The 25810-nt window shown below is 42.3% G+C and overlaps 1 protein-coding gene across 4 annotated transcripts in view; it reads left to right on the top strand.

The window, feature by feature from the left end:
• LOC140724947 (uncharacterized) overlaps positions 1–25810 on the top strand; it is a 52937-nt gene that overhangs the window by 18656 nt on the left and 8471 nt on the right. For all 4 annotated transcript variants that reach the window (XM_073039799.1, XM_073039802.1, XM_073039801.1 and 1 more), the window contains exons 3-5: positions 8603–8754; positions 12518–12644; positions 23534–23656. In XM_073039799.1, the coding sequence (XP_072895900.1) occupies positions 8603–8754; positions 12518–12644; positions 23534–23656 (402 nt within the window). The remainder of the gene's footprint in view (positions 1–8602; positions 8755–12517; positions 12645–23533; positions 23657–25810) is intronic.

The raw sequence follows: 25810 nt of genomic DNA on the forward strand, positions 1-25810 counted from the left end.
AATGTTTGCACAGTTCATATTTATCCGACTTCCAGACCCTTAAGATACTTGGACAGATAACAGTACAAGTTGTAATCAGGAAATGCTTCTGCTGGGATTAACCCTGATGGCCTTAATGGTCACGGAAGTCTTCTGGACTTTAAATGCAAGAACAAAGCAGCCACTATCTCATAAATCTGTCAGCAATTTTATTGTGGAGATGTACTTGACTCCCTATAGTTATGAGTTTGTCTTGACGTATCTATGCTGTAGATAAAAGTATATATTTTTTAAAATTGCTAGCACACCTTGCCTCTTTTTGGCTTCTGGTTCATCTTTTCAGTAGGTACAGGATAAAGTACAACTGCCTCAGTAATCGCAGATCAGTTCTGCCCTCTTGTTCTGTGTCTGTCTGGGTTTTCCCCTCAGAGTACTTCGTTCCCCTCCCATGTCACAAAGTCCTGCTAGTTTATAGCTGGTTATTGTAAATTACTCATGGTGTAAACCAGCAGCAGGGGAATTCAGAATCAAGTTTATTATCACCGGCATATGTCGTGAAATTTGCTAACTTAGCGGCAGCAGTACAGTACAATGCAATATACGATGATATAGAAAAATAGATTCGTAGGACAATTACAGTATGTGTGTGTGTGTATAGTATATAGTGCAAAAACAAATAATAAGAAAGTGAGGTAGCATTTACGGGTTCAATGTCCGTTTAGGAATCGGATGGCAGAGGGGAAGAAACTGTTCCTGAATCTGAGGGTGTACCTTCCGGCTTCTGTACCTCCTTCCTGATGGTAATACTGAGAAGAGGGCATGTACTGGGTGATGAGGGTCATTAATGATGGGCACCGCCTTTCCGGGAAACCACGCCTTGCAGATGTCTTGGATACCACGGAGACTGGTACCCAAGATGGAGCAGACTAATTTTGCAACTTTCTATAGCTTCTTTCGATCCTGTGAAGTTGCCCCCCACCCCCCACCCACCCTCAAGACAGTGTTGCAGCCTGTCAGAATGCTCTCCACTGTACATCTGTGGAAGCTTTTGAGTGTTTTACATAACAAACCAAATCTCCTCAAACTCCTAATGAAATATAGCTGCTGTCTTGACTTCTTTATAGCAGCATCAATATATTGGGTCCAGGTTAGACCCTCAGATCTTGACATCTAAGAACTTGTAATTGCTCACTCTCTCCAGTCTGAAGATTGGTTAAAGTTCACTTGTCCTACCCTTTTTGAAATCCACAATCAGCTCTTTGGGCTTACTTACGTTGAGTGCAAGGTTGTTGCTGCGACACCACGCAACTAGCTGGGATATCTCCGCTCCCTGGCCTTTAACATTATCGTGGAAAAGGATAGAATCAGAGAGGACAGGAAAATTTTTAATTGGGGAAGGGCAAATTATGAGGTTATAAGGCTAGAATTTGCGGGTGTGAATTGGAATGATGTTTTTGCAGGGAAATGTACTATGGACATGTGGTCGATATTTAGGGATCTCTTGCAGGATGTTAGGAATAAATTTGTCCTGGTAAGGAAGATAAAGAATGGTAGGGTGAAGGAACCATCGGTGACAAGTGAGGTGGAGAATCTAGTCAGATGGAAGAAGGCAGCATACATGAGGTTTAGGAAGCAAGGATCAGATGAGTCTATTGAGGAATATAGGGTAGCAAGAAAGGAGCTTAAGACAGGGCTGAGGAGAGCAAGAAGGGGGCATGAGAAGGCCTTGGTGAGTAGGGTGAAGGAAAACCCCAAGGTGTTCTTCAATTACGTGAAGAACAGAAGGTTGACAGGACCGATTAGAGATAAAGGTGGGAAGATGTGCCTGGAGGCTGTAAAAGTGAGTGAGGTCCTCAATGAATACTTCTCTTCGGTATTCACCAATGAGAGGGAACTTGATGACAGTGAGGACAATATGAGTGAGGTTGATGTTCTGGAGCACGTTGATATTAAGGGAGAAGAATGTTGGAGTTGTTAAAATACATTAGGACGGATATGACCTTGAGGCCTGACGGAATATTCCCCAGGCTGCTCCACGAGGCGAGGGAAAAGATTGCTGAGCCTCTGACTAGGATCTTTATGTCCTCATTGTCCATGGGAATGGTACCAGAGGATTGGAGGGAGGTGAATGTTGTCCCCTTGTTCAAAAAAGGTAGTAGGGATAGTCTGGGTAATATAGACCAGTGAGCCTTATGTCTGTAGTGGGAAAGCTGTTGGAAAAGATTCTTAGAGGTAGAATCTATGGGCATTTAGAGAATCATGGTCTGATCAGGGACAGTCAGCATGGCTTTGTGAAGGGAAGATCATGTCTAACAAGCCTGATAGAGTTCTTTGAGGAGGTGACCAGGCATATAGATGAGGGTAGTGCAGTGGATGCGATCTACATGGATTTTTGTAAGGCATTTGACAAGGTACCACATGGTAGGCTTATTCAGAAAGTCAGAAGGCATGGGATCCAGGGAAGTTTGGCCAGGTGGATTCAGAATTGGCTTGCCTGCAGAAAGCAGAGGGTCGTGGTGAAGGGAGTACATTCAGATTGGAGGGTTGTGACTAGTGGTGTCCCACAAGGATCGGTTCTGGGACCTCTGCTTTTCATGATTTTAATTAATGACCTGGATGTGGGGATAGAAGGGTGGGTTGGCAAGTTTGCAGACGACACAAAGGTTGGTGGTGTTGTGGATAGTGTAGAAGATTGTCAAAGATTGCAGAGAGACATTGATAAGATGCAGAAGTGGGCTGACAAGTGGCAGATGGAGTTCAATCCGGAGAAGCGTGAGGTGATGCATTTTGGAAGGACAAACTCCAAGGCAGAGTACAAAGTAAATGGCAGGATACTTGGGAGTGTGGAGGAGCAGAGAGATCTGGGGGTACATGTCCACTGATCCCTGAAAGTTGCCTCACAGGTAGATAGGGTAGTTAAGAAAGCTTATGGAGTATTAGCTTTCATAAGTCAAGGGATAGAGTTTAAGAGTCACGGGGTAATGATGCAGCTCTATAAAACTCTAATTAGGCCACACTTGGAGTACTGTGTCCAGTTCTAGTCGCCTCACTATAGGAAGGATGTGGAAGCATTGGAAAGGGTACAGAGGAGATTTACCAGGAATGCTGCCTGGTTTAGAGAGTATGCATTATGGTTAGAGATTAAGGGAGCTAGGGCTTTACTCTCTGGAGAGGAGAATGAGAGGAGACATGATAGAGGTGTACAAGATAATAAGAGGAATAGACAGAGTGGACAGCCAGCGCCTCTTCCCCAGGGCACCACTGCTCAGTACAAGAGGACATGGCTTTAAGGTAAGGGGAGGGAAGTTCAAGGGGGATATTAGAGGAAGGTTCCTGACTCAGTGGTGGAAGCAGATACACTAGTGAAATTTAAGAGACTACTAGATAGGTATATGGAGGAATTTAAGGTGGAGGGTTATATGGGAGGCAGGGTTTAAGGGTCGGCACAACATTGTTGGCCGAAGGGCCTGTACTGTGCTGTATTGTTCTGTGTTTTATATCTTGCTCCTGTATGCCTCTTCCTCTTCAAATGCGATTCTGTCAGTGAGGAGGAGATGATATTACCAGCCCACACAGTGTGTGTCCTTCTGTTTAGGAAGTCGAGGATCCAGTTGCAGAGGGAGGTAGAGAGACCCAGGTTCTGTAGCTTGTTGATCAGGACTGTGGGAATGATGGGGTTAAACACTGAGCTGTAGTAAACAAACAGCATCCTGAGATAGGTGTTTGTGTTGTCCAGGTGATCTAAGGCCATATGAAGAGCCATTGAGATTGCATCTGCCGTAGACCTATTGTGATAGTCATACTGCAGTGGGTCCAAGTCCTTGCTGAGACAGGAGTTGATTCTAGTCATGACCAATCTCTCAAAGCATTTCATCACTGTCGATGTGAGTGCTTCTGGGTGATGGTCATTAAGGCAGCTCACACTACTCTTCTTGGGCACTGGTGTAATTGTTGCCCTTTTGAAGTAGGTGGGAACTTCCAACTGTAGCAGTGAGAGGCTGAAAATGTTCTTGAATCCACTAGTTGGTTGGCATAAGTTTTCAGAGCCTTATCAGGTACTCCGTTAGGGCCTGTCACCTTGCGAGGATTCACCCTCCTGAAAGACGGCCTGGCATCGGCCTCTGAGACAGAGATCACAGGGTCACTGGGTGCAGCAGGGATCTTCACAGCTGTAGTTGTGTTCTCCCCTTCAAAGCGGGCATAGAAGGCATTGAGCTCATCTGGTAGTGAAGCATCACTCCCATTCATGCTATTGGGTTTTGTTTTGTAGAAAGTAATGTCTTGTAAACCTTGCCAGAGTTGACACGTATCCGACGTCACCTCCAATCTCACTTAAATTGTTTCTTCACTCTCGAAATAGCCCTCCGCAAGTCTTACCTTGTTTTCCTGTACAGACCTGGGTCACCAGACATAAATGCCACAGATCTAGCCCTCAGCAGATGATGAACCTCCTGGTTTTTGTGGGCACACACTCATCCACACAGGTTCTAATGAAGTCAGTAACAACTGTGGCATACTCATCACGATTTGAATCCCTGAATATAGTCCACTGATTCCAGGCAGTCCTATAAGTGCTCCTGTGCTTCCCTTGTCCGTACCTTCTTGGTCCTCACTACTGGTGCTGCAGTCTTCAGGCTGTGCCTATATTCGGTGTAGAAGTACAGCCAGGTGATCAGACTTCCTGAAGTGAGGGTGTGGGATAGCACGGTAGGCATTCTTGATGGTGGTGTAACAATGGTGCGGTGTGTTATTTCCACTGGTACTACAAATGATTTGTTGATGGTAATTATATTGTGACTTTTTCAAGATGGCCTGGTTAAAATCCACCCCCCCCCCCCCCAAAATGATGGAGAAGGCATTAGGGTGCGCTGTTTCGTACATGTTGACCCATTGCTCAGATCATCTAAAACCTGTTTGACTCTGGCCTGAGGTGGAATGTTTACCACGACCAAAATGATCACAGAAATCTCCCACAGCAGGTAAAATGGACGCACTTAACTGTTAGATATTCTTGGTCTGGTCAGCAGAATTAGGACAACACTGATACACTTGTGCACCAAGAGGAGTTGATCATGAGGCATACACCTCCAGCTCTGCTTTTGAGAGACTCGACAGTCCTATCCTGACGGTGTATAGTGAACCAGTCAATCTAAATTGCTGTGTCTGGTGTGGAAGGGGTTAAACAGGATTTTTAACCTTCAAGCAGTTCTTAACGTCCCTCTGATACAGCGCCTTAGCTCTGAAATTGTCAATTTTATTTACCAGAGACTGCACATTTGCCAGCAATACAGTTGGTATCAGGAGTCAAAAACCTTTTTTTTAATGCACTTGTAGCCCCAAGCAACAGCCACATTTCTTACGAGAAGTGTGACAAGTACGGCCACAATCGGCAATATTTCTGTCAGTTTTGAGCAGTGATAGATAATTCAATTCCGTTGAAACACCTTTACTAACTGCAGATCTTGGATGGAGTTGCAATTCTCAGCTGAGGCAAGCTGAAATGGGAATATTTAGTCGTATCCATTGAGCTGCCCCACATCATGTTTGCCCAGATGATAGACCAAAAAGTGAATTGATGGGTATATGAAAGGGAATCAAAAGAATTACTGGGAATAGAAACATAGAAAACCTACAGCACAATACAGGCCCTTCGGCCCACAAAGCTGTGCCGAACATGTCCTTACCTGAGAAATTACCTAGGGTTACCCATAGCCCTCTATTTTTATGAACTCCATATACCTGTCCAGGAGTCTCTTAAAAGACCCTATTGTATCCGCCTCCATCACTGCCGCTGGCAGCCCATTCAACCCACTCACCACTCTCTGCGTAAAAAAGAAAAACAACTTACCCCTGATATCTCCTCTGTACCTACTTCCAAGCACCTTAAAACTATGCCCTCTAGTGCTAGCCATTTCAGCCCTGGGAAAAAGCATCTGAGTGTCCACATGATCAATGCCTCTCATCATCTAATATACCTCTTATCAGGTCACCTCTCATCCTCCATCACTTCAAGGAGAAAAGGCTAAGTTCACTCAACCTATTCTCATAAGGCGTGCTCCCCAATCCAGGCAACATCCTTGTAAATGTCCTCTGCACCCTTTCAATGGCTTCCACATCCTTCCTGTAGTGAGGCAACCAGAACTGAGCACAGTACTCCAAGTGGGGTCTGATCAGGGTCCTATATAGCTGCAACATTACCCCTCAGCTCCTAAACTCAATCTCACAGTTGATGAAGGCCAATGCACTGTATGCTTTCTTAAGCACAGAGTCAGCCTGTGTAGCAGCTTTGAGTGTCCTATGGACTTGGATCCCAAGACCCTCTGATCCTACACACTGCCAAAAGTCTTACCATTAATACTATATTCTGTCATCATATTTGACCTACCAAAATGAACCACCTCACACTTATCTGGGTTGAACTCCATCTGCCACTTCTCAGCCTAGTTTTGCATCCTATCAGTGTCCCGCTGTAACCTCTGACAGCCCTCCACACTATCCACAACACCCCCAACCTTTGTGTCATCAGCAAATTTATTAACCCATCCCTCCACTTCCTCATCTAAGTCATCGTCATCACGGGCATGAATGTGTGGAAAGAATGAAATCCTGCTCATTTCCATTCCAATTAGCCCTTAACATATAACAAGTCTTGGATAAGAGTGCTGGAAATATGGAGGAACTTGACCAGGCAGGGATATCTGGGTTTAATTCTAAAGGGCTTGGATCAAATATATCTGGAATATCATGTCATCCTCTGAGCACAGAAAGCTATACTTGTGAGAGGAGGAATGCAGTGATTCTTGTGATGGTAGGTTTGAGCGAGAGTTTGCACCTCTGGGCCTGATCCGTGCTCTCTAGGGGGAATATGAGAGGTTATCTCTTAATGGATACAATTCCTAAATGCCGTGACAGAGTAGATGCAGGAATGATGTTTTCCTTGATTGGACCGTCTCAGACTAGGTGTCAGTCTCCAAGTAAGAGCTGACCATTTAGAACTGAGAAAAAAGAGAATTTCTTCACCTGCAGTGAAGAATGTGAGTCTACCCTAAGAAGGCACCTCAGTCTGTAAGTGAATTTAGCAGGACAGACGTTGATCTTGTTTTTGAATATTAAGGTAGTCAAGGAATTTGGGAACAGTGCAGGAAAGTGGCACTGAAAGAAAAGATTAACTTTGATCTTATTATGGTAAGACAAGTACAAGGGCTCAAAGTCCTATTCCTTCAATTTCTCAAGTTCTGAGATATAATTAGTGCAAAAACCTGCATTCATCTTTCTAAGTATGATCTGGCCATGCTCTTTAGATGCGCATTGAGATTGACTGCTTTGAAGGGGGGAGTTGAGAGGAATATAGGGCCAAAAAGATTTTGAGAGGGATCACAGTAATTTTTTTTTCTCAAGGTGTTTGAAAGGGAAGAAGGAAACTAAAGCACTTATGAAGTGAATTAAGTGAAAAATCTGAACATTGTCTTTCTGAGGTTGCATCTTCAGTAAGATGCAATAATAACGGTGGTCCTGGGATGACAGTGTGTAGACTTGCATGCAGAATAGCATGTGGGCAGCAGAGTTTTGGATGAGCTAACGTTCCTACAGGATGCTTGATGACTGAGTGAGTGGAGGTCGTCAGAGGACAGCTAAAGGCAAGATAGGAATAATGACTCCAGCAGTACTCGGGCTCAGTTCGAGATGCAGGTGGACGTTTATAGGCAGGTTTTATGGCCAAGAGGGTCTGAATCCTGACATTGCACTGGGTTGATCAAGGTACTGAAGTTAGAAGTTCATTCAGATCGCAGCATGATCATATATTTTCCATCCTTCATGTAAAAGGCATTGGTCTGAAATTGGAAGTTGTGGTGGTTGTATCGTATTAAATATTCAGTGTCATAATCAAATAAAATTGACAACAGCTTCAATCATCTGAATAAGCCCAGGTAAACCTACTCAGTAATACTTGCATTAGCTCAGGGTGTGCATTGCCTTTTCCAACTGCCGCATGCAACGTGATTTGGCAAATTTTACTTGCATACTATTCTTGCTTTAAGTTGCTGAATGAAGATAGTACCTTTAACCCCAAATGTATAATCCACTCTTTGTAAAATGGTTAAAATATTAATTTAGAAAAAGAATTTCTTCTATCCCAAGCCGATAGAAATGGAGTAATTTCAGGTTGATCTTTGATCAGAAAAGACTCGAAAAATTAACTTTTTTTCCCTCTCTGCTCAGATGTTGCCTGACTTACTAAACATTACGAGTGGTTCATTTTTTTTACTTCAAATTTCCTGAACCTGTTTTTATTTTTTCTCTCTGGTTTGGTATCCTGTGATTCTGCAATCTAATTTGATCTTGGTGCACTGCCTTACTTGAGATTAATGGTTATTATGCATATTTGTTCATGGCTTAAAATCGGGGCCACTGCAGCTTTTCATAGACCATATCTCAGATAAGCAGAATGATACCATAAAGGGTTGAAAGGCTCTTTTGATAGAATACTTGAAGTGAAATCCTTGAAGTGATTCGAATTTTGCAAACTAGTGACTTCAGGATCCTCAAATGAATTAACATGGCACCCTTGGTAATGATGATATTTTAAGTGAATACAGAGTGCCCAATATTGTTATTCCCTTAGGTTGATACAAGGAATCTCATCGAAAACATTTTCCAAAACTCTTTTCCTTCTCAACCTATAAAACATGCATTTGAAGATTTTCCTGCGCTGGAGAAGTCTCTTGAGATGAACGGGGAAGGAAGTGATCCAATTAAAGCAATGGAATCAACAAGGTAATTTCTAATTTTAATGAGCTCTCTCACACCTAACACGTGTGTTCGAAGTAGAAGTTAATACTACTGCATTGATTTTTTTTTCATTAAAGGCCAAACAAATTTTTGTGAGCTGAACTACAAAACTCGGGCACATTTTCGGGCAGGGATTAGCTGCCTGCTATTGCATTTCAAACACAAAATAGATAATAGACATAGGAACAGAATTAGGCCATTCAGCCTATCAAGTCTGTTCCAACATCCGATTATGCCACATTTATTTTCTCTCTCAACTTCATTCTCCTGCCTCCTCCCTGTAACCTTTGACCTCCAAACCTATCAACCTCCACAGCCGTCTGTGGTAATGAATTCCACAGGTTCACCAACTTCTAACAATATTTCTCCTTTTTTCTGTTCTAAAGGATTGTGTTTTTATTCTGAATCTGTGCTCTCTGGTCCTAGACTCACCAACTATTGAAAACATACTTTCCAAATCTGCTCTATCTTAGGCCTTTCAATATTTGGTAGGTTTCAGTGAAACCCTCTCATTCTTCTGAACTCATTTGAACACAGAGCCGTCAAATGCTCACCTTCCAGTCCTGGGATCACTGGATCAAAATGGTGATCATCAAGTCACTGCACTAGTGTAGCTAACAAAGGCCAAGATAACAATTATTACCCAACCTCCTTCAAACCAAAGTCTTAACGGACTGAATGAAGTGTTCAACAGGCCGAGTGGTGCTCTTTGGTCACTCCAAAATCCCTTTCCAACAATTGGAGATTTTGAAGGTTGAAGTTTCTTCTTCACAATCCAAAAGCAAAGTGTAGCTAACCCAGATTAACTCACTGGTTAAGGAAAGTATAGTGCAGTATCATAATGTAGCTCCTGTCAGAGCTTTCATCGGTCAAACTGACAATTAATGCAGAACTGCTTGAGGACACGATAAAATAGAGCATGTTAAGCCCTCTGTTTAATTGTATTAGGTAACTGCATGGCTCACTCAATCCAGGACAGCTTGTCACCCAAAGCTACAAATGCAAACCTACTCTAGTTAAGAGAAAAATTCCTCCATAATCTTTCTGTTTTAATTTTCTAAATTCTAAATGTCGTTAGTATTACTATTTATGAAAAATCTGGTTCAGCTGATTTTGAAACGTGTAAAATCCAGCCCCTCAGTGTTCTAAAAGCGGAACTTACTCAGAATAGGCAATAGAATGTCTTTGAGCTCTTGATGGTTTTTTTTAACATTATATTTCTCTGCTATGATGTGTCAACTTCAAACCATTCATGAAGTGAGCAGGGTGGGAGTGATGGACTAAGAAATGGGGGGGGGGGGAGAAAGCAAGTTTATGTTGATTCGGATAAGGGAATGGTGAAGTGAATTCTGAGACAACAGCAACGTCACAGTCCTCGTCAGAAGTTCCAGCACTTTCGGGCAGCACAAAGAAAAGGCTGTGTGCAGTTCTTGGACTTTGTATCTTCCAAGAGATTGTCTGTCTTTCCTGTGTGCAAAATTGGGGATCATGTTGCAGAAATGCATAAAGTAGGTTCATGTAATGGATATAAATGAATTGGCTGTTGTTTCCTAGTCATTTTTTCCACACGCTTGCATCTAAACTGCTCCTAGTTTATTTTTAGGCATATTTTGGAAAATAGCTCTCTGTAGAAAGCCTTGCAAACAAAGCTGGAATGTGATTTGTATCCAAAGGGTAGGTAGTCTGGATGTAACAGTGATTATGTACGTATGTATTTAGTTCAATCGGTAACCTCCCTGACGAGCCAGGGCCTGAAAGAGGGTGGAGAAATACCTTGGAGAAGAGAAGACAAACCAGAATGGGGAGATAGTGCCTCATGTCTAAATCCCTTAAAATCTTGGCAGAGAGAAGAGCGCAGTAGCAAAGTTCTTTCAGTTTCATTGTCCCTCACATAAGTTTGACAAAAATAAAGAGCCTAGGGAGTGTCCTGAATGTCAGGCACCAGTGTAGCTGCTGTGATCCCAGGGAAGCAGTTATGACCTTAAAGTACAAAATGCAATGTGAAAAAGAAAAATAGAGAAAATGAGGGATGCAAACACAAAGTTAAGGGAGAAGCAGTGAGGATGGATGGGGTTAGTGCAGGTAGGAAATGCAAAATTTTACTGACCTGTTTGGCCAAAGGGAAGTTGAGGGAGGGGCTGGCAGCTTTTCTTTGTTGGGATCCTGCTCGCTAAAGCTTGAAAATTACCAATTTTATTTTGGAAAAACTGTTCAAACAGCATTTGGTTGGAGTGAATTGGAAACCAGGACACTTGTTGCCCGTGTCACATCTTCCCTATGACATACCGGTAGTTGTGATTGTAACTTGCACTAAAGGCTAAGGTTTTGCTATTGTTGTTTAAAATTGCATCGCTATTCTTGTGTCAGAAAGATCCTGAAGTTATTCTGTGACACCTCCCCACCCCTGATCTGTGTGGTAAAATTCAAATCATCTTGGCCCCTGAGTGAAAGTATTTCCTTCTGCTCTCTAACATTCTAACCTTTAACAAAATCCTCAGCTACTGGCGTTAAGTAATATATTTATGCTCTATGTAAATTTTCTGAAATGCTAGCTCCGTTGGTATCAGTGGAAAGAAAAACAGGATCCGAGTGCAATGCCCTGCAATTTATACATGGATAGTCGAAGAGGCGACAGATGAAATCGTACCTCTCGATTTCTTTTTCCTTGTAATTATAGAAGGGCTCTTCCTGTTCCATACATGAAAAGCACTTTCAGTGAAACAAAATAGGATTGATAGTTATACTTAATCTACCCGAGTGCTGAAATGTGCACTGAAATCACACTGTGTTGATCTAAGCTGTGCATATTATAGAATAGCATTGCCAATCCAAATGTGACATGTATACATTGGCCAGTTCGGAACACCACATGGTGCAGCCCATCAGCAGTCCAGTCTGTTGTCATAACTATAAGGACAATAGCCTGTTGTTTTTTTTAAAGGGTTGGGGGTTGTGGAACGTTTTTCACAATTACACTTAAGTTTGATTTTCAGTCCATTTTTTTAGTCTGGCTGTCAATGCTGCTAATGCCCTTTCATTGCCATTCCAAGAAGCTGGTTTTGGGCTGCTTTGAGTTGTTGCATCTTGGGAAATCCAGAATTTTGACCTTTCTGACAGGATGTTGGCAAAACTTTGAGCTGTGAAAAGGAAGCTTGTGTTGTTAAGGTTAAAGAAGCAATGCTGTCATCAGTTGGATGTGAAATTATTTGCCTACAGATTTCTCACATCTTTGGAATGTATCCATGCTCTGCTTGTGTCTGGTTTCTACTAATTTCTAGCCCTGTTTCAGCCTTGGCCTTTTTCCTTGATCCTGCTGTGTTGTTAATAATTCATTTCTCAATAGGTATTCCTAACCTGTGGAGATTTTTATAATAGCACATTGCGACATCTAACACCAAAGACTGACGATCCCATTTGCTCTACAGTAGGCCACTACTCACAGTTAGATACTATACAATGCTTCTTCCACAGGCTCTTTGTGGACATGCTGTCTCCAGATCGCTGGTATACTTGGGAAATATGCAGCATCATGTTTCATCTCTCATGATTTTTGTACAGCAAATTTAATTGAGGAGGATTTTTAAAACAGCCAGCCTTGGATCTAAATCATTAGCTGCACAAACTGAGTATTAAACATTCACATCTGTTATTCATTAATGGAAGTTTTAATTATGCCATTGCTGTACAATAGATTTTGTGTGCAAGCTATTTGTGTACCTCTTGTTTTTAATTTCTTGTTTTCCTTCAGTTATGAATTTGCCAATGCATTGGAAGAACTTCAAGATCTAAACAAAGTCTGCTTAAAATCATCCTGGAAAGTATCACATTCTCGGAAGAAGCTGTTATCTGCACTGGGAATTGATCAAAATCAAAAGGCAAGGCATATTGTACATGCTATTTATACAGTATATTGTACCATTACTTTCGGTTGACAACTTAATTATCAGATCACCTTTGGATGGATGTAAATGTGGAGTGAAATCTGAAAAGAACTCATTACACATTTAAAATCATGGTACAATATGGTGATCCAAAATGATTGGTGATGTTTAATTTCAAAATGGCTGCAAGAATTATTACATCAGAGGTTTTCAAAGTGACAACCAGAGGGAAAGGTTGATTTGTGTCTGTTTATAATATAAGCTCTATTTGTGTAAGAAGGTTCATTGAAATCAGTACGGTACTTTTATTCGATGTAACATGCACTTTTATCATCATGACTTTGCAAAGTAATCAATAGGAATGTCATTGCAATAGCAATGTGGGAAAATATACAATTTAGCTTTTACATTAAATATTGAGATAAATGGCCAGATAATCAACAACATTAACTTTGATTAAGAGGCGCATTATTGGCTACCAAACCAGGAGATGCCCCACGCTAACTGAGATCTTTTGTCTCCACAAGAACTTCTATTTAATGTAATTTAATCTAAAAACAGTGAGTCTTAATACAGAGTGTATACTGGTGCCTCTGGAGTACTTGAAAGCACAACATTGAATTTGAGTAAGGCTTCTACTATTGAAAACAAGTTCTGGTTATTGAAAAGCAATGTGTTCCCACTTTTTCATTCCATGTACTTGGCTTTTATAATGGATTTCAAACCTTGTCACTTGCAAAGCTACATGTACTTCTCAACAGCTAATTATTAAATACATTGTTGGCGCTATATACTGCCAATCTGAAAGGTGAAAAATCAGTTACGTAAGAAATTAAAAGGGCATGCTGTTGTACACAGCCAGAAGACTGGATATCAAAGTAAATGGGAGATACAATCTTACTGATTCTTAAAGGTATATACACTAGAGCGGAACATGAAAGTTGATGTTGGGTGTATCAGTGTGAGAGCTTATTGAGATTTAACTATCATTATTACTTTTGCAAGAACAACTTTATTTTACAAAATGGCACAATGTTTTTTTTTTCTTTTGGGTCATTTGCAGTGTCCTGGAGCAGGTAGGACACTCCTGAAGCTGCAAGTTAAAGAAACCTTAAACATCTGGAGGCTTACACACGGGGAGTTGTGTAGCTATTCCATTGTCTTTTCCTGTTTTGGAATAAGATTTATTACACTTAACCAATTTGAGCAATAAAGACAAAGCATAGAAAGGCTGGACAGGATAGGAGCAGTTTTTCTGTTCAGCCATTTGCATATATGAACTTGAATTATTTGTATTTGTTTCCCTCAGTATGCTAGCTTTGCAAACAAACTTGGTCATTTGAAGATGCCTTTGAACTAAGGTAAAAATAATATAATTCTGAACAAGGTTTAAATATTTAAATTAAAGATTGGTAGGAAGAATAAAGGTGTAGACAGTTTTCTAGATGCAGGAGAAGAATGAGAAATTGGAGGTGCCAGGGGACTTGATGAAGGGTCTTGGTCCAAAACAACTGGTCTTTATTCTCCTTGTGCTGCTTGACCTGCCGAGTTCTTCCAGCATTGTGCGGGGCCTATCGGCAGCTCGACGAAGGACTGCTTTTCGTAGGTCAGAGGCGGTTATTTAAAACAAGAGCTTCACGAGTGTTAGTCCATTGTGCGGGGCCTATCAACGGCGGCAACTCAGCTCGATGAACTAAGTAAAACTACAGAAGGGATAAGCGGAACGGCCATTGCTGGGAGTAGGCCGGTGGCGAGAGTTGAAACGACAGGCTTTGGCTAAAGTGGGCTTCGGCGAGGTAAGTGGGTAGGTGGACATTGTTTTTGGTTTTTCTTTGCATTTTTTTTGAGGAATAGAGAGCATGTTGGTAGGGTTAGTATTTTGCTCTGGGTGTCAGATATGGGAATCCTGGGAATCTTCCCGTCTCCCAGATGGCCATTTCTGCACTGAGATGCAGCTCCTGAGAGAGCATGTTAGGGAGCTGGAGCTGCAGCTCGATGACCTACAGCTTATTAACGGGACTGAACAGGAGGTAGAGAGGAGCTACAGGGAGTTAATCACCCCGAGGCTGCAGGAGTTAAATAAGTGGGTGATGGTCAGGGAAGTGAGGGAAAGATCTCAGAGAGCACCTCTGTGGCCATCCCCCTCAATAATCGTTATTTCATTTTGGTTGCAGTTAACCTCCAGGTTGAGTCAGTTGTGAAGAAGGTGACTGTAATGTTGGCATTCATTTCTAGAGGTATCAAATATAAGAGCAGGGATGTGATGTTGAGGCTCTATAAGGCACTCGTGAGACCACACGGAGTATTGTGTGCAGCTTTGGGCTCCTTATTTTAGAAAGGATATACTGATATTGGAGAGGGTTCAGAGAAGATTCATGAGAATGATTCCAGGAATGAAAGGGTTTCCGTATGAGGACCGTCTGACAGCTCTTGGCTGTATTCCCTGGAGTCCAGGAGAGTGAGGGAGGATCTCATAGAATCATTCCAAATGTTAAAAGGCCTGAACAGATTAGATATCAAAATGTTGTTTCCCATGGTTGGGGATTCTAGGACAAGAGGGCACGACTTCAGGATTGAAGGGTGTCCTTTTAGAACAGGGATGCAGAGAAATTACTTTAGTCAGAGGCTGGTAAATCTGTGGAATTTGTTGCTACGAGTGCTGTGGGAGTCCTGTACGAGGACTCCCAAGTCCCGTTGCATCTCAGAACTTTGAATTCTCTCCCCATTTAAATAATAGTCTGACCGTTTATTTCTTCTACTAAAGTGCATGACCATATACTTTCCAACATTTTATTTCATTTGCCACTTCTTTGCCCATTCTCCCAATCTGTCCAAGTCTCTCTGCAGACTCTCTGTTTCCTCAGCACTACCGGCCCCTCCACCTATCTTTGTATCATCAGCAAACTTAGCCACAAAGACATCTATTCCATAATCCAAATCATTGATATACAACGTAAAAAGAAGCTGCCCCAACACGGAACCCTGTGGAACACCACTGGTAACCGGCAGCCAACCAGAATGGGATCCCTTTATTCTCACTCTCTGTTTCCTGCCAATCAGCCAACGCTCTGTCCATGTATGTAATTTTCCCGTAATTCCATGGGCTTTTGTTTAGCAGCCTCATGTGTGGCACCTTGTCAAAGGCCTTCTGAAAATCCAAATACACAACATCCACTGCATCTCCCTTGTCTAGCCTACTTGTAATTACCACAAAAAATTGCAATAGGTTTGTCAGGCAGGATTTTCCTTTAAGGAAACCATGTTGAGTTCTGCCTATCCTGTCATATGCCTCCGGGTACTCCGTAACCTCATCCTTGACAATCGACTCCCAACAACTTCCCAACCACCGATGTCGAGCTAACAGGTTTATAATTTCCTTTTTGCTTCCTTGCCCCTTTCTTAAATAGCAGAGTGACGTTTGCAATCTTCCACTCCTCTGGAGCCATGTCAGAATATATTGACTTTTGAAAGATCATTGCTAATGCCTCTGCAATCTCCATAGCTACTTCCTTCAGAACATGAGGGTGCATTCCATCTGGTCCGGGAGATTTATCTACCCTTAGACTATTCAGCTTCCTGAGTGTTTTCTCTGTCATAATTGTGACTGTGCACACTTCTCTTCCCTGACACCCTTGAGTGTCCGGTATACTGCTGATGTCTTCCTCAGTGAAGACTGATGTAAAATACTCGTTCAGTTCCTCCACCATCTCCTTATCTCCCATTACAATTTCTCCAGCATCATTTTCTATCAGTCCTATATCTACTCTCAACTGTCTTTTACTCTTTATATACTTGAAAAAGCTTTTAGTATCCTCTGATATTATTTGCTAGCTTCCTTTCATAGTTCACCTTTTCTCTCTTAATGACCTTCTTAGTTTCCTTTTGTAAGCTTTTAAAAACTTCCCAATCCTCTGACTTTCCACTAATTTTTGCTTCCCTGTATGCCCTCTGCTTTGCTTTTACTTTGGCTTTGACTTCTCTTGTCAGCCACAGTTGCATCCTTTTTCCATTTGAAAATTTTTTCTTCTTTGGAATATATCTGTCTTGCACCTTCCTCACTTCTCGCATAAACTCCAGCCACTGCTGCTCTGCCGTCCTTCCCGCTAGTGTCCCTTTCCAGTCAAATTTGGCCAGTTCCTCTCTCGTGCCACTGTAATTTCTTTTACTCCACTGAAACACCGACACATCGGATTTCAGCTTCTCTTTCTCAAGTTTCACAGTGAACTCAATCATGTTGTGATCACTGCCTCCTAAGGGCTCCTTCACTTCCATCTCTCTAATCACCTCTGGGTCATTACACAATACCCAATCCAGTACAGCCGATCCCCTCGTGGGCTCAACAACAAGCTGTTCTAAAAAGCCATCTCGTAGACGTTCTACAAATTCTCTCTCTTGAGATCCAGTGCCGACCTGATTTTTCCAATCCACTCGCATGTTAAAATCCCCCATAATTATCACAACACTGCCCTTCTGGCAAGCCTTTTCTATTTCCTGTTGTAATTTGTAGTCCACATCACTGCAGCTGTTAGGAGGCCTGTATATAACTGTCATCAGGGTCCTTTTACCCATGCAATTTCTTAGCTCAACCCATAAAGATTCTGCACCTTCTGATCCTATGTCACCTCTTTCTAATGATTTAATATCATTTCTTACCAATAAAGCCACGCCACCCCCTCAGCCTACATGCCTATCCTTCCGATACACCATGTATCCTTGGATGTTCAGCTCCCAGAGACATCCATCCTTTAGTCACGTCTCAGTGATGGCCACAGTATCATACCTGCCAATCTGTAACTGTACAACAAGATCATCCACATTATTCCTTATGCTGCGTGCATTTAAGTATAACACCTTAAGTCCAGTATTTGGTACTTTTTGCTTTGATTGCACTGCAACTCATCCCAATGACTGCAAATTCACCCCATCACCTGCCTGTCCTTCCTGACATCTTTACTGCTCACTACCTTAGATTTATTTCTGTTTTCCCCCTCCTCCGCTCTAACATTCCGGTTCTCATCCCCTACCAAATTAGTTTAAACCCTCCCTAACAGCTCTATTAAACTTTTCTGCCAGGATTCTGGTCCCCTTCAGGTTTAGGTGTAACCCGTCCTTTCTGAACAGGTCATACTTCCCCCAGAAGAGATCCCAATGATCCAAGAATCTGAAGCCCTGCCCCCTGCACCAGTCTTTCAGCCACCCATTCATCTTCCTGATCCTACTATTCTTGCCCTTGCTAGCACGTGGCACAGGTAGCAATCCTGAGATTACTACCCTGGAGGTCCTGCTTCTCAGCTTCATTCCTAACTCCCGGAAATCTCTCTTCAGGACTTCCTCCCTTTTCCTATCTATGTCATTGGTGCCATCATGTACCAAGACAGCTGGCTGCTCGCCCTCTCCCTTCAGAATATTCTGGACCCGATCCGAGACATCCTGTACCCTGGCACCTGGGAGACAACACACCATGTGGGTATCTCTATCAAGCTCACAGAATCTCCTGTCTGTTCCCCTGACTATGGAATCCCCTATGACTACTGCATTTCTCTTCTCCCTCCTTCCCTCCTGCACAACAGCGCCAGGCTCAGTGCCAGAGACCCGGTCACCATGGCCGTCCCCTGTCAGGTCATCCCCCTCAACAGCATCCAAAACGATATACTTGTTGCCGAGGGGGCAGCCACAGAGATGCTCTCCACTATCTGGGCATTTCCCTTCCCTCTCCTGACGGTCACCCAGTTTTCTGACCCCTGTAGCCTAGGGATGACTACCTCCCTGTAGCTCCTGTCTATCACCTCTTCACTTTCCCTAACAAGCAGTAGGTCATCAAACTGCAGCTCCAGAACCCTAACACGGTCTCTGAGGAGCTCCATCTCGGTGCACCAGGCGCAGATGTGGCCATCAGGGAGACTGGAGTCTCCCAGGATTCCCACATCTGACACCCTGAACAAAGCACTAACCCTGCAGACATGCTACCTAATTCTACAGGACTGAAACAAGGAAAAATAAGTCTGCTCACCCACTTACCTCACCAAACACATGAACTTTTTAAACCATTAGCTCATACGGTTAGCTGTGTGAGCCCTGCTGTTCCTCCGTCTGTCCGGGCCGATTCGCCAAGGGAAAAAAAGAGTTGGTGCCTCGCTCTCACCTCTTCCCATTATCGCCCAAGCCCGTTGAGCCAAAGCCCTACACTCTGCTGCCACTCACTCCGCTGCCCGCTGTATAGGGTGGTCTTTTTAAACTCTCCGCACTATCCTGTCTACGTCACATGCCTGCGCAGTCTCGCCCTTCTTGTACTCGAAGTTTTTTTAAAAACTGCCTTCCTTCAGAATTTAGCTCTCACACCGCCCTTCTTGTCCCGATCCCAAAAAAGGCAGGGGAGTGGGGATGACTGGAGGAATTGGATCAGCCCATGATTGAATGGCAGAGCACTCGATGGGCCGAACGGCCTACTTCTGCTCCTATATCTTACGGTCTTGTGTATGTGTGTTACTTGGGATTTCCAGCATCTGCAGAAGCTCTTGCTTTTGGAAGTCCTAGTTCAGGGTTCCTCAATTTACAGGCTGAGCTGGTAGTGAGGAAGGCAAATTATTTGAAACAACTGGAACATTAAAGCAAGGAGGCTTAAGGCATTGGTCAGACCACATTTGGAATATTGTAAGCAATTCTGGGCCCCATATCAAAGGAAAAATATCCTGAAGAGATTCACAAGAATAGGAATGAAAAACTTAATGTATCGGTAATGTTTGACGTCTCTGGGTCTGTGCTTGATGGTTCAGAAGACTGAGGGAAGGATCTCATTGCATCATACAGAATACTGAAAGCCTGGATATAGAGGACAAGGAAAAGATGTTTCTGTTAGTCTGGGATCCAAGGGCACAGCCTTGGAATGAAGCGACGTTAGAGGATGGTGAAGCTGCGAAATTTGTTTCCACAGGCAGCTGTGGAGGTTGAATCACTGGGTGTGTTTAAGACAGATTGATAGGTTCTTGATTAATAAAGGGGTTAAGGGCTACAAGGAGAAACCAGGATAATAGAATTGAAATGAATAAAAAGAAACATAATTGTCTGACCAGACTTGTTGGGCCAAAGGGCCTGGTTCTGATCCTCTACCTTATGGTCTTACAATCAGCAATTAGTACTTGTACTTTTATAAGCCTTAGTATGAGCATAGATTGAAAGGATAATGCTGAGTCTAAAAACAGAGAATTAAAACATCTCTCAGAGGTGACTTTTGAACTGAGCTTTAGAGTGAGTTTGAGAGGGTGGGAGGCCTGAAGTTAGAAGAATGGAAGAGGCCAGCTGGAGGACAGTAGAATTAATAATAATCCTTATGTTAGTTTTGGTGCAAGGTGGTTGTGAAAGTGAATAATGATGAAAGTCAAAAGTTTTTGTCCAATCCCCTCTCCTGTCAGATCCCTTCTTTTCTCCAGTCCTTAACCTTTCTCAGCCACCTGGCTTCACCTATCATTTTCTAGCTTGTCCTCCTTTCCCCCTCCACTTTTTATTCTGGCATTTCCAGTTCTGAAGAAGGGTCTTAGTCTGAAACATCAACTGTTTATTCATTTCTATAGATGTTGTCTGACCTACAGAGTTCCTCCGGAGGAGGGAGGGAGGGAGTGAGTGAGGGAGTGAGTGAGTGTGAGTGTGAGTGTGAGTGTGAGTGTGAGTGTGAGTGTGAGTGTGTGTGTGTGTGTGTGTGTGTGTGTGTGTGTGTGTGTGTGTGTGTGTGTGTGTGTGTGTGTGTGTGTGTGTGTGTGTGGCTCATGAATACTGTGTGCTGTAATATAGATATTTCCACAAGGTGGCGCAGTTCAACAGTAAAACTGCAGATTTGGTATTGATTTATTGCTGTCACATGTACAGTGAAAAGCTGACCGTGCGCACTGTTCACTCGGATCAAATAAGTGCACAGTGCATTGAGGTCGTACAAGGTAAGACAGTAACAAAATGCAGAATAATGAGTACAACTACAGTGAAAGTGTGGTGCAGGTAGACACTGAAGTAGAAGATCAAAATGAGTTAAATTGTGATGTCAAGAGTTAATCAAGATGTGATAGTGTGCATCTACAAATAATCCCAATGGTTTATTGACCATTAGAGGGAATGAATAAAGTAATAAAATATTTTAAGTTCGCAATGCTGAAATGCAGCTATTTCAAGTGATTTTGATTTGCTTGTCATAGGTGCCTTCTAATATTTTGGTGTAAGTCCTAATCGCAAATGACCAATGGTTGGCTATTTGTCTTAAGCTTAAATTCATAGTGTTATGCAATGGGAACATGACCTTTGGCCTATATCCCTCTAAAACTTTCCATGCACTTGTCCAAATGTCTTTTAGACACTGTAATTGTTGCCACATCTACAACTTCCTCTGGTAGATCATTGCACATACCACACGGAAAAACTCGACCCTCGGGATCCTTTTAAATCTTTCTCTTTCCATCTTGAACCTTTGCACCCCTGGTTTTAGACTGTCCTACCAGGGGAAAAAGTCTGAACATTCATCTTTTCCATGCCCTCAAGATTTTGTAAAGCTCTATAAGGTCTCCTTCACTTCAGGTAAACAGTCCCAGCTTATCCAGTGTCTCCTTACAACTCGAGCCTTCCAATCCCTGCAACATGAAGGCAAGTGTACCATACACCACCTTCTCTATGTTGCTTCAAACGTATCCTAGGTACCTTTTTCCTGAAGTGGAATCAGTGGGTTTGTAATCTGACAGCCTTCTTCCCTTTATGCTTGCTTCCCAGTGGTCATCTGTAACTTGGGGGCCTTACTCTGTCATGATAGACTCTTCTGCATTGGCTGCAGCAGAGGGCAATGCGTGGAGAAGCTCTAGGATCTGCTGGTCTCTTTATTACTGTGGATCAGCTGAACAATCTGCTTCTCTCCCCAAACGCCTCCTGGGTATGCAATTTCTGAAAGTCCCTGCGATCACAATGTGCTGTGTCAAACAGCTTTTTGAAAAACGAGGCCATCCCCTAATCTGCATTCCCCGCTGGACTTTTGTACAAAACTGTATTTCTCCTTGATGCATTCACACTCATTTACTATTGATGTCTCAAGATCTCATTTGGCAGTCACTTTAAAAACTATGACACTTCTCAGTCAGACAATACAGTATGCTGATAATTATAATTCTTGAATTTAAGTCGTTGAGCAGATGTAGTTACTTTGATGACCAACAGAGGGCATCGTATCATAGGAGTGACCCACTGTCAGGCACCCCATGGAAACCTCTTTGGCAAATGGAAGCCTGTTGAATGGCTCATGCTATTTTGTTTCCTGCTGATCGTAAAATACGACCCAATAAACGTAATCGTGACTATTTTGCCTCCTGTTACTTGGCCATAGCCCCACCACGTGGGGAGACGGTCAGCGGCGCGCTCTATTATAATGCTGATCAGAGTCACTGAGTGTAGTGAATCTACAGGAACTCCTTAAGGTAGATCAGCGTCACCTTATCAAGGCCACAAAGAGATGGGCGATAAACGCTGGCCTCTCTAATGGTACCTGAAAAAAAATGAGTTCAGCATAAATTTCCCTTTTGTGTTGGTCAGCTGTTATAACTCTGCTGACAGCCTTTTGTTCATGTGCCTTCTTAGATTTTTATAAGGGTTGTGATGATAACCCACTTCGGGACAGTGTTGCTGAGACTTCACAACACGACTCAAATGTTGTGATGATGTGTCAGAGGAGACCTGGCGTTTTGTTGTGAAAACAGTCACAAGAACTTTGTATTGAAACTTGGAAACGATTGACTTTGAAATAGTTAAATAATGCCAATAATTTGGGTACTTGATGAAAAGAAGATTGAGAGTAAATGTAAGCAGTATTTCTATAAATGCATGCAAAGCTAAAAAACTTGAATCTGTGTACAAAATCTTTGAAAGTGGCCAGACAAATTGATATGGCTGTTTATTTAGAAAGTACCTGGGGTCCTTGCATTTATGCTCCATTAATTAAAATCAAACAACTTAATCTAAACTTTCATAAAATATTGGTTAGATCTAAGCTGCACGAATGTTTCCCCTTCTACAGGGACTGGAGACTTTAGGCTAGAGTAGGTTCAGGGATGTGCGGTTTCTGATGTACAAGTGAAAATTGACACCTGACTTGTCCTCCCCTAAGCAGGGGGTTAATGAAAAATTTAAGTGTACAAAATTAATGAAGGCTTTTGATGAGAGTGAGGAAGGATATTTGTTCACTGTGGCAGAAATCTCAGCCCCAAAGGGAAAATGGATTGAAGTGATTGGCACAGCAGTCAGAGAAGGAAAGAACTACATGTATTTAAGTAGAAATTTCTCAGTGGAGACACAGGAGGCTGCAGATGATGGAATCTAGAACAATGTGTTCTTTGGCTCTTCGACCACGTTCTTCCCAAGACCCATGGTCGTCCAAAATTTTCTCAGCCGCTGGACGTTCCTAGGGTGATATCAAAGCATGATTGATCAACTGGCCTTGTTTTTTTTAAAACCATGATTTTATTCTCCCAGCATTTTGCATTAATTTTGAGAGAATATTTTGGTGTGGTTTGAAGAGAAAATTCATATTGCCAGTAGTACTTCAGTTTTCAAATGCTTCAGGGGTTGACCTTAATTTGTTAAACGGACTTTTCTCTCACTCGGTATAATTGAAAATTACTGTCAAAAATGCATTCCACGTTATTAATTGCAACATTATATATTGCAATGTGACTAAAAGAATGTTGTAATTTATTAATTTCTCCAAAATATATTGCAGAAAATATTTCTTGTAAGGATTGTATAACATTTTATGTAATTCTAGTCCTAAATACGATTTGACAGTCTGCCATTCCCACTGAGTTTGAGCATTAATTACTTTTGTACAGAAAATTTACACTTTTTTCATTGTTTATGCCTCATAGGGTAATGGACAAGCTGATGTAAAGGATGCCATGGCTTCATATTCAGACCTGGAGAAGACTGGAGTATTTGCAGGAGTTGCAGCCTTACCCCACAATGGCACTAGGACCCTCATCCAGACCAGGGTACATGAAAATCTTGGCCTGATAGCTCGATTGGAAAGAGTAATTGTTTGAGACTAGGAAGTGCTTTGGGGCAAGTGTATAACTGCAGAGGGAAGTGGGATTGGAATGAGGTTGGTGGATGTAGATGGTGATTTGTACACACCCAACTTTTTAACTACATGGGTAGAAGTGTGTTTCTGCAACGCTCCCTAGAACTGATATGCTAGCCTTTGAACTATATACATGTGCACAATGGGGTCAACAGTTGGATGAAGCAAAGAAAGCAGAGAGGTTAAAATAGTAGGAACTCAGTTCTGTAGATAAAGAAAGGATGGAATTATGGTGGAAAATTTGAGTGAGGGTGAACTGTGCAAAAGGATATGCTGTACCACTTGTTGATTCTTTTAGAAAACAAGTTGGACACTTCAAAGAGAGAAGCAGGGGTGGGGAGGGTCGCTGATGAGAGTTTAGATAGGCTGGTGCTATATTGCTTGGTGAATACAAAGCTTTAGTAGATGGAAACATGATGATGTCTATGAATGAGGTTTCGGGAAGGTTAAATTTAACTGCCTGCTAAGGCTTGTGAGCTAATATCAGATAAGGTTTCTTGCACAATTCAGACAGTTTAAATACAGAACATCTAACTTTCTTTCCACCACTTAGCTAGTGTAATTATGTCAAGTGATCTTCATACCAATTATTATCACACAGGTATTGTAAGGGCAATCTACCCAATTTCAAACTTGTTTGTGAATAGTCACTGAAAAATTTGCTGGAAGTTATTTGTTTTGGGAAATATCTAGGAGAGTATTTTTCAGTTTTTCTCTGATCTTAGAAAGTTGATGAATGGAGCATTTCGATACTTCCATTATTTTGGTCCCCAGAGATGCACTCTCATGAGGACCCCAATTCTAATTGTGGCCTCAGTTGCCTTCAATGATATCATTAAGCTGAAGCATGTACTCTGACTTCTGATAATGTTGCACTTTTAACATGTTAGGTTAGGGCTTGTAACTTTTGTAAGTTATGACACACTTTGAAATGTAATGCTGACTGTTTACTTTTGTTTTGATATAATCATTAAGGAATCTGAGACAGATTGCACCATTTCTGCTCAGCTGTCAATTAATTTGACAGAAAATTTTAACTTTGGATATATAAACCATTCAGTTTTTATTATTCTGGAACTTGGACATCACAGGGAAGGCCAGCACTTATTTGCCCATCCCTAATTCTTCTCAAATGATGTTGGTGAGGCTCCCTCTGTGAAGGTACTCCCATAATGCTGCTGGGCAGGGATCAGAACCAGCAGCAGTGATCCATTTCCAACTCAAGACCCGAGAATCAGGTCCAATATCACTGACATTACCTCATGGAATTTGTTGTTTTACCGTAGCTGTGCAATACTGCCAGTGGAAGGGGCAGGTGTGGATTTGATTTCAAAATTTAAGAGAAATTTGGATAAGTACACAGATGGGTGGCGTACGGAGGTTTATTGTCCAAGTGTGGGTCAATGGGACTAGGCAGAATGGGACTAGTTCAGCATGGGCTAAATGGGGTGGTGCCTGTTTCTGTGCTGCAGTCTACTATGACTCTTAATATATTAAAAAAATTGCTCTAAGCTGCGATAAGAATAAATAGTGCAAAAAGAGAGCAAAGTAGTTCAAAGTCTGGATAGGGAGGAAGAAACTGTTCCTAAAAATGTTGAGTCTTCAGGCTCCAGTACCACCTCCCTGATGATATTGATAAAAAGAGAGCATATCCTGGATAGAACCTTCTTGTGACATTGCTTTTTAAAGATGCCCTTGATGATGGGAGGCTGGTGCCCACGATGGTGCTAGCTTGAGTGTACGACCCTCTGCAGCCTTTTCTGACTGTGTTGGTGGCTTCATACAGACGGTGATGCATGGTACATCTGTCGAATTTTGCTGGAGACTTTTGTGATATACCAAATCTCCTCAAACTCCTATGAAGTATAGCAGTCGCTGTGCCGCCTTCATGAATGCAGCAATATCTTGGGCCCAGGATAGATCCACTGAGATGTTGACGCTCAGGAATTTGAAACTGCTCACGCTTATTTCTGCTGGCCCTTGACGAGGACGAGTGGTGAGCAACCCACCGCTGGCAGTGTCATGATGCACCTGCTGCCCCGCCCTTGCCCGTCTTGTGTTTGGA

Source organism: Hemitrygon akajei, chromosome 3 (assembly GCF_048418815.1).
Source record: "Hemitrygon akajei chromosome 3, sHemAka1.3, whole genome shotgun sequence".
Lineage (NCBI taxonomy): Eukaryota > Metazoa > Chordata > Chondrichthyes > Myliobatiformes > Dasyatidae > Hemitrygon > Hemitrygon akajei.